Source organism: Aythya fuligula, chromosome 4 (assembly GCF_009819795.1).
Source record: "Aythya fuligula isolate bAytFul2 chromosome 4, bAytFul2.pri, whole genome shotgun sequence".
NCBI classification, from domain to species: Eukaryota; Metazoa; Chordata; class Aves; order Anseriformes; family Anatidae; genus Aythya; species Aythya fuligula.
In genome coordinates, this window is record NC_045562.1 from 50213212 (window position 1) to 50229663 (window position 16452).

General features: G+C 38.9%; 1 protein-coding gene across 4 annotated transcripts in view; it reads right to left on the bottom strand.

Annotated features, from left to right (window-relative positions):
• Positions 1-16452, bottom strand: part of ATP10D (ATPase phospholipid transporting 10D (putative)) — a 43005-nt gene that overhangs the window by 3926 nt on the left and 22627 nt on the right. For 3 of the 4 annotated variants that reach the window (XM_032186667.1, XM_032186668.1, XM_032186666.1), the window contains exons 10-22: positions 14976-15211; positions 13930-14118; positions 11293-11911; positions 10310-10416; positions 9289-9415; positions 7298-7482; positions 5324-5633; positions 4618-4694; positions 3940-4065; positions 3260-3460; positions 1650-1730; positions 1299-1403; positions 101-288 (exon numbers count right to left, since the gene is read on the bottom strand). In XM_032186667.1, coding sequence (XP_032042558.1) covers positions 101-288; positions 1299-1403; positions 1650-1730; positions 3260-3460; positions 3940-4065; positions 4618-4694; positions 5324-5633; positions 7298-7482; positions 9289-9415; positions 10310-10416; positions 11293-11911; positions 13930-14118; positions 14976-15211 — 2551 coding nt within the window. The remainder of the gene's footprint in view (positions 1-100; positions 289-1298; positions 1404-1649; positions 1731-3259; positions 3461-3939; positions 4066-4617; positions 4695-5323; positions 5634-7297; positions 7483-9288; positions 9416-10309; positions 10417-11292; positions 11912-13929; positions 14119-14975; positions 15212-16452) is intronic. The other variant, XM_032186669.1, reaches the window with a different exon arrangement.

Consider the following 16452-nt stretch of genomic DNA (forward strand, 5'->3'; position numbering starts at 1 on the left):
GGACAAGATAGCTTTTAGGCAGAGATTTATAGTACGCAAAGACTTGATAAAAAATAATTTGTTAGCAATAGGAAACTGTGATTATAAAACAGAAACATACCTGGGCAGCAGAGCAACACAAGTAGTCAGGAGGCAGACGAGGTAAAATACTGGGTCTGTCATGTCCCTTTCCATGATCCAATATGGATTTGATGGTGGGTTATGTGTTATGCAGGTTGCCCCAAAAGCCAGAGCAAAGATGAAGTAAAATAGGATGCTGCCAACTATAACTACTGCATGTATCCAAGTCTGCAATTCAGAAAAGAAAAGAAGTCACATTTAAGTTGTCAACAGAAAGAGCCATAATTCTTATATGCACATGCATGCATGAACATGCACACGCACTCCTCCTCCAAGGACATGTTATTTATGTAACAAAGGGTCAATCTGTTCAGACAGTATTCCTAATTCCATACAAAACACTACCAGGAAGAACTGAACCTTATTCCTACTGTTAATAGGTAACCAGCTGTTTAATTTTGATTTTTTAATTCTACTAAAAGCATTGTTTTTGATGCATTTGTAGAAGCCTTTATAATGCCATTTGCCTTATATGACCACTTTATTCACCAGCAGAACAGAAATCCTTTTCAAGCAAATGGAGGCAGATCTTCACATGACACTAGCCCTAAAATATCTGACTTGAAACACTGATTAACTGTTCTTCATTGGAGTTATGGCTATAATAGTTACTACGGAAACAACACTGTCATTGGTCTGTCAGCTTGACGACATAGAAAAATGCCAAGTAAAAACATTTATTTTCCTATTCAGAGCATGGATACACTCATGCTATGCATATATTCTGAATAAATGAATAAAGGCGTTGTTTTTATAACATAATGTTTCTCTAGAGCAGACCATCAGTTTAAAGCATTCAAAATCAACAGCTGACATTGTATTCTACTAGAAATAAGCTTTGGGAACTTATGAAAGCTCAAGATCACTGGTTGGTTTTCTCATTTGCAAAACTAAACTGACATCCCAAACCCACTGAATCCTATTAAGGCAGGATCCTTTACTAGCTACAAGTAATTCTGAGACCAAATTTTGTTAATTTTAGTCATACAAGTAATACCGTTTGCTCCAATGACAGCTTGCTTAAGAGAGCTCACAGGATCATATAAACAAAATATTTACTTTTTAACCCTTTTCTACTTGTTTAGCTTTATACAGAAAGCTCTTTCTTCCATAATTTTTTATGAAAGCTGTAGGCACGCTCTGGTAGGAATATACTCTTCAGGAAACAAAGTACTCACCACAGACTTGCACTCAATGAGAAGGTGCAACAATATTATGAAGAGAGCTGCTGTGTTTATAGGATTTCCGAAAGAAAGAACGTCTATGTCTGAGCCATAGTAAGTCTGTAAGGGAAGATGACAGTCAGTTAAATACATTATTTACCTATAGTCCTAATATACAAAGCAGCATTATTAATTTAAATACCAGACACATCTGCATGCACACGGTTCAATTCAGTTCCGACGACAATCCTGCTAGTACAAATTTATATATGATGAAGTACAATGAAAAACTGCATTGTTTTCTCTAATTTGCCTGAGTTTTTAATATGTCAACGTATATAGGAGTATTTCATATCCAGCACTTACGAAGTAAGGCACAAAAAAGCAAACAAGACTTTGGTAAAAAGCATCCAGCAAGGTTATCCAGAAAGTTGAAGGCAAGTAGGCCTGTAAGAAAAAAAAAAAACAACAAAACAACAAAATGTCACTGGAACAAACTGAAAAAATTGCTGCAGCTTTATTTAGAATTCATTTGGATTCAGAGAACGATTATCTACAGAATAACTCCAGTTTCCCAACAAAGAGGCATCTTTTATTCCATAATAAGAATAAAGAGCTCACTCGGCATATGTAGCTAACTGCTAGGATTTAAATCAGCAGCTAGATCTGTGAACTCTGATCTTACCGCTGTTTCTCCAAGAACAGACCTACCGGAGTCAAACCTAAATGAGTAATAGGGAAGGGAGAGAGCTAGGGGACAATGAACTATCCTTGCAACTTACCATCACTGAATGCCAAGTCTCACTTTCCTTCCAAATCCACTTCCTTCTTTTTTGTACATATGCTTCTGCCTCTTAGTTTCTGCTGGTTGACTCCTCTGTACTTACCAGACTGTAATGTGAGCTAACTAATCTTACTAGAATGTGAGAAAACAATCTGCTTTTCTGCCGGTAAACTCACTAAAACTTTGTTGGGTTAGCGTGTTTAATTGACTCCTCAAAGGATCTGATGAACAACAGAGCTGGCACAAGGGAGGAAGTTTAACCACATGGGTGAAAATGAGTAGAGGAAAGAAAAGATGGGAGAAAACGAGGAGGAACAAGCCTACTCCACCTACTCAGTGGCAGCAAACTTGTGACAGCTCAACTGCTTATGAAACTATAGCTTTATTTGCCCTGGCTCTGACATATACCATTCCTTCAGGCACTACATTGAGGCACACTGGGGAGCAGTCTAGTCACATAAGATTTCCTCTCCAATTAGTAAAGAGAGATTAAAAGCCACTCAACCCTTCTCTTTGGCGTGAAAAAATAGTCTTCTCTTTTGCCCATGTCAGGGAAATGCTTTAAATCACTGAAGATGAATCCAAGTTACTGCCCACTTTTATAGCTTGTACAGAGCTGTGCACTTAAGATATGATGGTGCAATATTATGACACACATCTTTTAAGCATTTCTCTTTCTTTTACACTGCACTTAATTCAAAGCAGTTATTTCACTGTTATTTTCATTCAAGAAAAGAAATGATATACTGCTTAACAGCTCCAACCACAGGGCAAGACAATGCTGAGCTGGACAAAAGAAAGAAAGCTCTGATAAAACCTTAAAAAAAAAAAAAAAAAAAAGAAAAAGAAAAAAGGCAGAGAGAAAAACAACTGTGTAATGAAGCAACTCAGCAACTCTGATTATGTTGCCTCAAAAGCATCTGCTCAGCTCATTGTATATATCCCAAAGACCAAAATAAAGGGACAAATCCTGGGGCCTTGTAACATTTACTTAGTCAAAAGTCTGTGACTGAGAAAGCATAGAGCAGAAAAAAACAGCTTTTGTTTGTGCATGCATTGTACAGGTCTGGATCTAACAAAGAAAGTGGTTTTAAACTTCAGGTTTGCCTGATGTGAACCACGAAGGAAAGAAAGAAATGGCTCAAATGCTGACCATTTTAACTTGCTTCAGGCCAAACATTCTTTAACCTACCACAGATTTCTGGCTCATCACATACAGCTGCGGGATCTGCATGAGTATCTCTGCAGACACATCTTTGTCCAAGACACCATAAACGATGGGTGGCACCGATGTAAAAAGGAGATTGAAAAAAATCAAGATCCAATAGTCAGTCATTGATGTGCCTGAAAACCCACAGAAGAACTGGTACCAGAACAAGAGGTTCACATAGGCCTGAAAAGTTAATGATGAGATGATAAATGTTACCCATAGAGACAAGTGTTTTAAAAACAAGAGGAAAATAGGCAGATCATAGGTTTGGTTACCATAATCTGTGGAAAAATATGTGTAATTGCTATAGAGCCCCTGACAATCCCACACTTGAAATTATATTCATCTAGAACATATCTTTGCATTTAAAAACTGGATACATGGTTTGTTTAACTATTCATGCTGCCACTACATGAAATAATGCCTGTTACCCAGTTTTTAATTGTATTAGACAATGGCTTTGAGTGGAAAACTCAGTCCAAGGAATAAGAGTGTCTAGTCTCTGCAGATGTAAATGGAAAACCAAACTGTTTGACATATGCTCTTTATGTCTTTTTGAACTCATTTACAATAGAAACTTAAAAATAATATGAAGCTACACTAGACCCTGCAGCACTTTCAAATAAGAAAACTGATTTGCCTAGGATGGGACAGCTACATACCACATTCTTGTAGAAGAAGTAGAGCACCATGTTGGTAAGTCTGGTATAACACCAGTGACCATGTACAAGCAGCAGCTTCCTGAGGTGTCTAAACTGAGAGATTGCAAAGTCACTTGCCATCACAGCCTGCAAGACAAATAAAGGAAAAGATACGTTACACCCAAACAGTTAAAGATGAACTTCAAGTACTGTCAAGCAAGCAATTGATGTACTACTGGAAACTCTTATTTTGTGATTTGTTATACGTAATACATATGGCCCTAGCCTCATTCAGATCTGAGACCCTCTGTACCACATTTTACACTAACACACACAGCTCAGCCCAACACAACACGATGGGTGCAGCACAGCTCAGCCCAACACAACACGTGCACGTATGAGGCTGTCTGTCTTTATTATTACCACACAACTTCACAGAAATCACTGATGCTTGGGCATGGCATGAAATGAATGATGGCGAGTTCAAACAGCAAGCTCTGCTGTTTGGAGTTTGAACCCCTGCAGCCTCAGCTTCTGTGTGCTCCTGATGAGCGCAGAGGCATGGGTGTGAGCTCAGGATGCAAACTGTGCCCCCCCTGGATACAGTAATGGGCTGTGAAGCCACTGGGCCTCTAGAGTAAGCTGAACAGATTTAAAATGGATTCTGATGTCACTTGCAGCTGTCTTTGTATACACTACCTGCATGCCTTCTTGGCCCAAGATTCCCACACCAGTGTCAGCCACCTGGATCATACTGACATCATTGGCACCATCACCTACAGAGAAAAGAAAAGGGGGGAAATCAGAACTAAGCTCTCTCACTTGGAATGCGACCTAGAGGCAGCTCTGCTGGCTACCACATTGCCATGGAGGTGGCAGGAAAAGTCAAATATATCAGAACACCAAAGAGGTCAGAGAAAAACATTTTTGTAGCCAATAACGCAGCCTACGGAAAACCCTATGGAAAACAGGATTAGTATGTGGGAGGCCTGACTGAGCTGAGCAATATTCTCCAAAGGTATATTAGCTGCTCCTTTCGTCAGAATTTAGTCAGTATGCTTGAACAGAAACTACGTGTGTTTTAAATCACACCCAGTCATCTCTTTCCCTCATTATTTTGGGGGTTGTATGAAGAACAACAGAGAAAATCCTCTCACTTTCCCCTTCAGACATATCACTGTACATGACTGCAGCTGTCCTTGTTGCTTTGGATTATTATGAGTGTGTTTATGGACTAAATTTGCTAGCTTAGAAGACTGACATCATCTTATGCCAGAGACAACTATTATTCAAAGGATTATCTTCCTTGTAAGTACAGTTTGTGACAGATATTAAGGAAAATAAAGGAAAGAAGAAAATGGCTTCTACATTTTTTTTTTCAGAGAAAAGAAACCATGGGACTCACCTACAGCTAATGTCATTGCCTTTAGCTTGTTTCGCACCAGTCTGACCAGGACACTCTTCTGCAGTGGTGTGGCTTGGCAGCAGACTACAGCTCGACATTTTTCTGTAAGCTCCAAGAAAATATTCTGCAGGCTGTCATGAAGGACATGCTCTAAAGTCTTTCCATCAATAACCAGACCTGCACTGAACCCAGCAGCTTGAGTAGAGGGACTTGCAGAGACATTCCTAAGTTTCTGACTTTTTGGTTTTTTGGCAGAAGTATTCTTCTGGATGCCTTCTAAAATTTTGTTCATCACCAAAGCACAAGCATCCTAAAGACAAGAGAAAGACAACTTACTGTTTGTATTCAGTCTCCCTTTCCAATTTATGAAACACATATGGAGAAAAGGTCAGTTGCTGTCCTTGTGTAGCATTTCATTTGAACAACATAAGGATTCAGACATGAAGCTGAACAGCCCTTTAAAATCACAAAGGATGCAGTCTGTTGTTAATAAAACAGACCACGATTTAACTTTGCTTGGGTCTGGTTATTGTATTAGGAGAAGTGAAAACACTCACGATGGATCAGAAAATGTTCAAGGACTACCAGAAACAAACAAACAAACAAACATTAAGGACTGTGTTATATAAATACAGCTTTGGGTAAGACTTTTACTCTCGTCATTTCTTTTGTTTGGCATGTAAAGCCAAAAGGGCATTTCAAATCATTTTATAGGCGAGCTGCAATGAATTACTGAACTAGCCTTGTGAAACATTTTTTTGTTTTTCAACCTTGGCAGTATAAGATGCTCAAAAGATTTTTTATATAAATATATGTAATGCATGTACTATATAGAAAAAAATATATATTCTTAAGTCTGCTCATTATCTTACTTTGAAATGCAACAGTGTCAAATCCTGTCTGTTTTTTATTTCAAAGCCCAGTTAGAGGGAAGACAAGCACTTCTGCAAGAGGAGCTACTTCGCACTGTTAAGTAAGATCCTCTTTGCCCAATAGGAAAAATGGAAGGGAGAAAATATTAAAAGAAAAAAAAGCTTTTATCAAACATAATTGGACTAAATTTCTTCCTTTTTCAATTTATTTTCCCACAGCTACCCATGTGCCACACCATCCCCCATGACAGATACCAAATACATTTTGGAAGAAAAAAAGAAAAAAAGAAAAGCAGAAGGTCTTAAAAATCTTCCAGTCCCTTAAAGCTATTCCAGATTTCATGTCTCTGCTCTGAGCTCTTGGCATACCAGTGGGCATATGTCCACTTTACCAGTTAGAGTTTGCAATTTCTTTCTTAAGAATTCCAAAATTGATAAAAATTAAGTTTTGAAAACCAGGTAGTTTTAAGCATCCAAAAGAGGGCACAGGTAGGATTAAACTGCCCCCAAAACAACAGTATTTTTAACCACTCTTTATCATGTGGCTCAACTACTGTGTGGTGAAAAGAAGGTGGCTTTTTCTCTAATAAAATTGTTGGCATATTATTTTTTTTTAAAACTTTGTGCAATGCATTTAAAAGAGACAATTCCTAGTACATTTATGCAAGTTAAGTGGCGTTGAGGGAGTGTATGACAAAGCAGCAGAAAACTTAATTTAATACAATATGCATCACAGTAACTCTTATATCGCTAATATGCTGCAACCTTACATCCACCTGAAATGTCTAATGAAATTTGAAGTGTGTCACTCCCTCACCTAACACAAACAGGAATTAAGTAATCAGTTAAGATAATTAATGGCCATTTATGGACTATGTAAGGAAACATATATAAATTATATTTTACCCACAAAGAAGCAAACCGTCAATTTTCTAATATTTCCATCTTCCAATAAATCATGCTATCTTTGGTGAGATGGAAAAACAGAAAATATATTATTTTTCTGTATTGTCCTGCAATATTGTCTGACTGTATTTTTTTTGGCAGAGAAAACCAAACACCTTCCCCATAAATTGAAAAAAAAGCGTAATTTTCTACACACTCTACTTTGTGATTTGAGAGTGAAGATTTTGTCATCTGGCTCCAGCAGTTTACAAGCATAGGCAATGTTGACAGCTGTTTCTCTCTTGTCACCCGTCAGCATCCATATTTTTATTCCCGCTTTCCGTAATGCCTGTATTGTGTCTGGAACACCGTCCTGCAGGCGATCTTCAATGCCAGTGGCACCTTAATTTAGACAAACAGAAGGATTAGTGTTGATGTATTTCCAGAACCAAGCCTGCAAGATGGTCCCTATGTGTATCCATAACCCCAAACAGACTTTACAGGGATATGCTTAGGAATCTCCCCCTTCCTCACCTTTCTGTCCCAAAGCCCATCACATGCAAGCTTGTTGACACACACTCACTGGCCTCCAGCTCCTCACAAGACCCTCTTAATAAAATCTTTCTCATTCTCATGGTTGTTTCAACCCATAGTGGCTGTGGGATGCAGACTCCCAGGCTTCTCCTGACAGATATACTCCATTATTCCCACTCCCTCCAGCTTCAGACTACATAAAACTTTCTTTCACCTGTGATCTTGATCCTTCCTATGTTAAGCCCCACTTTGAAGAGGACAAGTTGACTATACCTTGGTTCTCCTCCCAGGTTCCCAGCTCTGGCAGGGATTTTATAAGCCTGATGAATAGCTGCTCTTGGCAAAATACTCGCCCAGACATATCTCCTAGTACATAAAATGGATATGTGTCTAAGGGCAAAAACAAACTGACAAACCCACCCCTCCAAAAACAATGAAGAGGAAGACAAAAAAGCAACTGGAGAATGGAACCTTGGATCAGCTTTGCAGTTGACAATATGTAAAACTGTACTGTGCCGTGTCTTAGCACTTATAGAAAGACTGCTGACAAAAATACGTTTAATAGTGATATCCTCTTCTCTGCTGTGCACAGCATGCAGAATTGCATCCCTAAAATGAGCTTAAAAAATCTTCTGTTCTGTTACCAATCAGGTAACATGACATCAGCATAAAGCAAAACCATCTCTGAAAAGCAGTGATGCCTATGATATGGTACAGGACATTTTCAGTACAAAATCATAACCAGGAGACATGGTGTGGCTTGAGGGATACTCAAGCTAAGACAGTTTCTCAGAAAGAAACCTCAGCCAGTTACAGCTAGGTTCATTCTGAAAGACAAACAGTAAAAAAACCTCTCAGCAAAGCTTCCCCTCCAACTGTGTTTCTAGTGAAGGATTCTGGTGAGCAACTAGTATACCAAGTGCTGACTGTCATATGGGATGGCTAAGGGCCAAAAGGTGAGGCAGACTTCTGATGTTACAGCAATTTCTTTAATAGGTAACTGCCAACAAGGGCATAGAGCTCATGCCCACTGGCCACCTGGGAAATGAACATCTCCAGCTCCTTGCTCTGCACTCTGCTTTTATTTTGATGCAAGTCAGAAGTCAACACAAGAGGCAGGAAGGAAGATGCAAGCTCCTCTGACAGACACTGTCAGACATCAAGGGAAGAGGAAAAAAAAGTAGTGGTTTCAACTTGGGCACTCTGTATACTTAATGCTCCCTTTCTGAGGTACTCGATCTCTTAATCCAACAGAAGACAGTTTCACTATCTTTAATTTAGGGCATGGTAGATATGCAATGATAAAAAACATGCCCAGAAGTGGGATCCCTGCGTTTACCCTGTCAAGCCTGGGGTTTTTTACTACTATTTCACATGCTTATGATGATGACACTCAGAAAGTCTAGTGAGCACAGGAGAAAAAAAGAATAATAAAACAATCAGCAAAGCATTATACTTTATAAATAATAGAAGATCAACAGCTGCCTTCAGCTGGTTTTGCAACTCAAATGAACTTACCAGCAAGATTTATGAAAATTCAGGAGTGACAATAAATTCAGGATCTGTAGAAAGCTACGTATTACACAAACTGAGGTTCATACAGCTCTCTGCAGGTAAACTCAGATTATAACCATCATAAGGAGTTTCCTGTGAATTACAGCATTTTCTACTTACCAAGCAAAGTTAGTTTGGTCTCAAGCCTGATGGCAGATTCAAGCAGCAGCTCCTCCCTATTGTCAATGCTGGTTTCTGCTAGAAAATGATGATTTAACCACTCTGTATATTCCTCATCGCTCATCACCTACAGAGGGAAAGAAAACACACAGGATGTACCTACATTTCATTTTCAAATGTGCCTGCAAAATATCCTCAGAGCCACCTCTGCTGTCCACATACTAAACCTAGCCAGGCAGCCCAACAGTGCAGTATATGTGTGCCCCAGGGTGCCCACAGACAGGATGATATTCATAGTTTTCGATTACTTTGCCAGGCTTCACAGGTCAGGTTGCTTACCAGAAGCTTGCAGGCAGCTGTAGCTGCCTGATATATTTCCATTTAGATGGAAGGCAGGGAGGCTAAGGATCACAGTATACTCTCTACTGTTCTTTAATTGCCTCACTGACACAGCCACAGAATCACTGCACAACTATATACAGCCTGTACAGCTACATAGCCTGTGCTTCCACTTTGCGTGAGGGTTTGTAAAGAATTTTCCTGCCTCTTTCAACTCCTATGGATTTTTACTTCTAAGCAGCTTTAATTTAAAATGGAATCTCAAAACATCACATGGTTTTGCATCCAGATCTTTTAACACTACAAACTGTGTGAAACCCAAACAGGCTTGACTTAATTTGTTTTCTGTGTCTGCAAAAAAATTCCAACCAGGACAAGTTTCATATGAGGAGACCTGCTCAGGACTCATTAAAAAAATCAAGTCACCTTCCACCCCCAGTGTTAGAATTAGACTATTAAGCTATCTGACATCTCAAACTGACAACAGCTATGCCAACCTAACTGAACTAATTGATTTGTGTCAACTTAAAAATTCCCGCTGAAAGAATTTCAGGATAAATGAAATGTGGCAATGGGAACATCTGTTCAGAAGTTGTGAGATTTGCTCCATTGGTGCTGCCGCTCCTGTTGGTCATGGACTGTAAATAAACATTCTTGCAAACACATAAGAAAAAGTCAATACCTTTTTAGCAATGCAAAGAGTGCGCAGTCCCCTTCTGGCATAGTCATCCAAATGCTTCTGAGTTCTCTCTTTAATCTTCTTTTGTTCCATTTCTGAATTCTTAGTGCCTACAATTATTAAAAAAAAAAAAAAAAACAAAACAAACAAAAAGCAAAGAAAGCAAATTAAATTTGCATTCCTAAACTAAATTTATTAGAAAATTTTGAAGGTCTAAATATGATTTAAAAACATAAAAATGTTATGATGTACTGTGACTGTATCTTTAGCAAGCAGGCAGTGTGCCTATTTGCACAAGCACTGAGGGGAACCAGTCTGGTACTGATATGTGTTTGTACACACTAGCATATCAAACATTTTTCTAAAATAAAATGATTTTCTAAAATGAACTGGGCCACAGACAGCAAAGCAGCTTTATGTTCAATACTGTAGTGGGAGGGAGCTAAAAGGGTAGACACGGAGAGGCTTTTTAAAAAAATATCCATTATCAAGTGGACTATTCAGAGAGGCATTTGACTCATTTAATTTTGGACATGCAAAAGTTAGATTCCAAGTTTACCTTGAAAGTCAAAGTAAGGAAGAATAGCTCCAGGTGTTAAATTATGCCCCTAATAAGACGACACAGATTTTGGAGGTACTTTTTCACCCTGTGGACTGCAGAGGCTTTTTGTCTAGACCTTGTAATGGATTAGTTAAAATATGCTCTTGGAATGGGAACATTCCTCTTCCTCACTGAGATACACCATGGAACACAGAAACCAAACTCCCTCCTGCAGACTGTGAACCTTTAAAGATTGAATTTAATCATTTTCCAAACATTACAAAATCCCTTGGAACAGCTCCTGAGCTTAAATATATGTAGGCACATGTTTCTTACGTATACATGTAATACTTTTGCTTTAGTACCTTCAGTTAAAAATTCAAGACTCTTCAACTGTTCTGAAGAATGACAAATGTGAGCAAAGAACTAGAAGTTCTACAATTACCTTCAGATGCAGTTCCCAACAAATCCATCATGACTGAGTCTGCACCTTTTGTGTACACCACCACTTTGTTGGAGACTGGGTGCCGAACCACCACTGACATCCTTTTTCTCACTGAGTCAAAAGGCAGGATATGCAAGAGTTGAAATGTTAAAGATCCCAGACCTGTGAAGTCTACAGTTACTTGATCAGGAGTCCTAGACTTTAAAACACATTTATAAGCCCTAGCAGCATGAACCAAGGCAGCTTCATCTGGACTCTCAGCTTCATAACACAGTTTAGGTAAGGGAGATGACCCTTTCATAGACGACCCAGCACTGTGGTGTTCGCTGCCTGCAGCTACTTTCACGACATCTAGTTCTTCAGGTAGTTGAGGATTTTCTGGGCTGTCAGGGTTGTGAGGCTCAGCAGCCCTTTGAGCAGCTCCATCCAAAGCAGGTGAAGCAAGTTTCATTCTGAAAATAGACAGTTTGCTCACAAAGCTATTTGGGCTTTCAGATGATGACTCTTTTATGCTTGGAAGTGGGGAGGAACTTAGTCTCCGGACTGACAACCGCTGGAACATCTGCCTGATTTCCTCAAGGGATTTAATAGGCATCCTACCCAGTGAAGAATGTCTCATCTGGAACAGAAAAGAGAAAGTATACATCTTAAATTCTTCACATGTTATTTCATTAAAGAACAGTTCTTATAAAACACATATAGTTTGTAAGCAAAGTATATATATTTCTTAACAAATGTGATTTAAAATTTAGGATTATTTTGATTGCTTATATTAAAAATGGCTAGCTCAATTAAACATATTACCACATAAGTACAGAAAATAGGTTCTGTATGAGCTTCGCCTATTCAAATCACCTAACTGTAGAAATACTTCAGATCTGAAAACTGTGTGTATTCAAAGTCTGATTCCATGTAATACTTCTCTTTAAAAATGCTTAAGTAATGGAACAGGCAGTATGACATTATAACTTTTAAAAGTTGTGGCAAATGGAATTAAATACTTTAATCCTTGTTCTGAGTTGGAAAGATAGTTGTGAAGAATAAACCAACTCCATAGTCCTCACAGTAGCTAGCTACAAATAATGTTAAAATACAGTACCTTACCAATACTTTTTTTTTTGTTCATGTCTGAATTTAAAAAAGCCAGTTGCCCTCTATCAGTGTTACAAAATAATGGGTTTACTGTTATGCAAAGCACTTTGGCCACTAATAGCTTACAAATGAGGAACAAAGTGTGCATGGCTGACATTCATTTCTCATTACTGTTGAAGGGCTAAGAATGAGTTATCACCGAGAAGCACGTTATCCTTTGCCACTGAAATGAATCAAGAAATGAAAGACTGGCTTCAATTCTCTCTCAGCTGCATGCAAGTTGTAGCATGTCTCTATTCAGCATCATGGGGGCAGAGACTAGGAACATCCTTTCATCGCCTCTCCCTCAGGGAACACTGAAAACTTTTGTTCTCTTGAGCTTTGTCTTTTTCATTCCCTAACCGTGAACTCAAACCTTGTGCCATATTGCTTCTCCCAGTCCAGCTACTACTTGGAGATATTTTCCCCTGCTAACAAGTTATCCAGACATTTTATTCTAAAAAAAAAAAAAAAAATATGAAAATCTCACCTGCACAGCTTTCTACACCACTCTTAAATGCAGATTGGGTAGTATATTTTTAACATAGCTGCCCAATCCACACATGCACCTGTAGGCTGCCCACTATGCTGACTTGTCTGGGAATACTAGGCTTCTTTATACATATGTGGTACTTATTTCTACACATTTTGAAAAAATCTCTAGCCATAAGTGTAGGTTGACTACCTACATGGACACCAAAATCTAATTCTGCATATGCCTCAGGTTTATTTTTTTTCAAAAGACGAAGATAACACACATCGTTATATCTGATATATATGTATTTATGTATGTGTATATATATACATATATATAAATCAGAAGGCTGAGATACTCAACAACTTTTTTTGCCTCAGCCTTCACTGCAAGTGCTCTAGCCACACTGGTATCATTTAACAAGTTTAGCCAGTCCAGAGGAGGGCCACGAGGATGATGCGAGGGATGGAGCACCTCTCCTATGAAGAGGGGTTTGAGAGAGCTGTTGTTCAACCCAGAGAAAACTCCAAGGAGACCTTATTCCAGCCTTCCAGTACCTAAAGGGAGCCTACAGGAAAGATGGGAGTAACCCTTTATTAGGGAGTGTAGTCACAGGACAAGGGGTAGTGGTTTTGAATTACGAGGGTAGATTCAGATTGGATATAAGTAACTCACTCAGAGGGCGGTGAGGCACTGGAACAGGTTGCCCAGGGAAGCTGTGGATGCCCCATCCCTGAAAGTGTTCAAGGCCATGCTGGATGTGACTTTGAACAACCTGATCTAGTGGGAGTTGTCCCTGCCTGTGTTAGGGGTTGTAACTGGATGGTCTTTAAGGTCTCTTCCAACCCAAACCATTCTAGGATTCTACAATCTGTATACAGAAGAAAAATATTCAATCTAAGTTTTTCTGTATTGGAAGAAACTTGCCAGCATTTAAATGCCAGTTAATTGTTTTTTTTCCTTTTGTAGTCAACCAAAAGGGAACTTGTTTCCTTAAAAACATGCCCATACAGATGAATATACTTTCTTACCTTCTGACGTGGCTGATTGGGGACTGAAACTACAACAGTATTACAGATTGCCAGAGCAATAAAGAAGTCAATGATGTACACTGTCTCCAAAGATAACTTGCTGATGGCATCTTCTGATTGTTGATAGGAATGAGAAGAAATCTGACTGAACTTCTCCAGCAGCTGTGTGTCTGGTACAACATCCGTTTCCTATTGATTAAACAGAACTGTCAATTAGTATATAAACCCTGGAAGTCCCAAATGATTCTTGCACATACAATTTCAGTGTTGCAATTTTTTTCTAGACTTATTTAAAAAATGCTGTATCAGAAGAAAATAATCGTTCCCCATTCCCCAGACACTAATGACAGCTGATTCAAGAAACCAATGGTAGAAGCTTTCAAATAATCTCAGTGTCTGGAGATAAAATCAGTTAAGGACAAATGAAGCTTAGATGCACATACAACTTCCTTCCTAAGTAAAGAGCCATTCCTGTCAGGTGCTGAGTTGATTATACTAGGAAATAAAGCAACACTCCGACCTTTTCACTGCCTTGTGCCATTTGTTGCAAATAGCAAACTACAGGCCTGGACAATAATCAGTAGAGATCTACTTCACAGGCACTTCAACAGAGATTAAGTAAGACCAATGCTATTTAAACACCTTCAGGTAAAGAAGCAGAGTTTTTAATCCTGGTAATTTCCATTAAGTACAATGGGATAAGTACTGGTTATCTAGGTATTTCTTATTAAAATCAAAACAAAATCCTGACACTTCTTAAGGCAAAAGAACAAACTGTTATTGAAGATGAAACTGGTCATTTTAGCTGGAGTGATCACGGAATCGCACCAACAAGAATCAAAGCATACATCTTTGTAACCCAATGAACATCTGCAATGTCAGCTGTAAACAGGGGATCGCAGCCAAGCAATCACTGGAGCTCTCATTTTGATGGAAGATAAAGGATCCCCTATATGACAAGGACTTTGTTCAAACAGAGGTAAAAAAAATGTTCCTTCGTGAGTTTCTTCAGAAATTTAGTATTAAAACCAACAACTTTTACTTACAATGCGGCTGCTGAAAGCAACATGTCCTGCATGGGGAACATCACTTGCTGAATTTTCCCTTCCTGCCGCAGGGTAACTACCAGGTAACTGATCCAAATACTTTTTGTTCAAAGATTCATTCACAGCTCTGTAGCTGTGACCCCTTCTTTTTGACATATGGTTCAAGGAAGCATATTGGGCATCAGCTGAATCCTCATCTTCTGAATCCATCTCTTGATAAGACTCCAACCTCTTTGCTATAGAAATGGAAAGAAAATCATTGTTCCATGAGCAAAAAGGAATTTGTCTAAAACACTGTCTGGAGGCTCCTTAAATAAAACTTGATTTTAAAATAAGCCATTTAGTACATAGTTGAGAATAATCCACCATTTATTAAAAATCAAACCATAGTATCATACTGACTTGCTGTTTGGGACACTACACATCAAGAGAGACAGTGTACTGGAGAGAATCCAGAAAAGGAAGCAAGAGTGGTCATGGTTTTAGATACACTGTGCTACATGGAAATACCAGAGTAATCTGGAGTTACATAGCCTCCAGAAGGAAACATTGAAGGGAACCAAACAGTAGTTTCCAAGTACATAAAGTGCAATTGCACAGAGAAAGGAAATAGCTTATCTTCTGTGCATACTGTGAGCAACAGAAGACACAATGGGCCTAAATTATGGCAAGGCAAACTCAGATTAGACAGCAGTAAAACTTTGTTAGGGATGTGAAACAATCAAACAGAATGCCTGAGAAAGTAATGAATTGGCCATGACTGGAAGTCTTGAAGACACATTAAAAAAAGTTCAAAAAGAATGGTAACAACACGTCTGTACAGACAGGTTTGGACACCACACATCCACTTATACTCCCAGAGAAGCATGCACTTCTGTCTGAAGTAACAAATGTGGCACTGCTTATAACATTGCACTCACTGCTCTGCTGCCAAGGTCTAAAGGCATGTGTTACTTTAGATGGAACATCACATGTGGGCACCTATATGGAGGATTATACCACATCATAGTCATTGCTGTTGTGTGCTTCCCTCATGTGCATCCCTTTATCCTGGACAACACAGATATAAACACAGAAATATTTCTACAGACTAAGTGATTTGTATGCAAAAGGCTGCACTGTCTTGCAGTGCAACTCGTACCGCATGTAAAAGGAGCCTTGCAAATGGCAGCTTTGTGCAACCAAACAAGTGTGGATCAGAGCTAAATGCAGGACCTTCAACATTTTGCGGAATGATTCTCAGGGCACATAATTTCTAGACTGGTTAGGAAGAAGCACATGCTTCATTTCCAGGTAAAAGCCAAGGTACAACAGGAAATAATTATGAACATAATTATAAACACTCTGGTATTTTTGGAAGATAACTGAAGTCAACTCCTAGGGGAAGTTTCTGGTAGACATCCCATGGCACAATGAGACCTACATCAGCCACAGCTAAATCATTCTCACTAGTCTTTGATTTATCTCTTCTGAAACA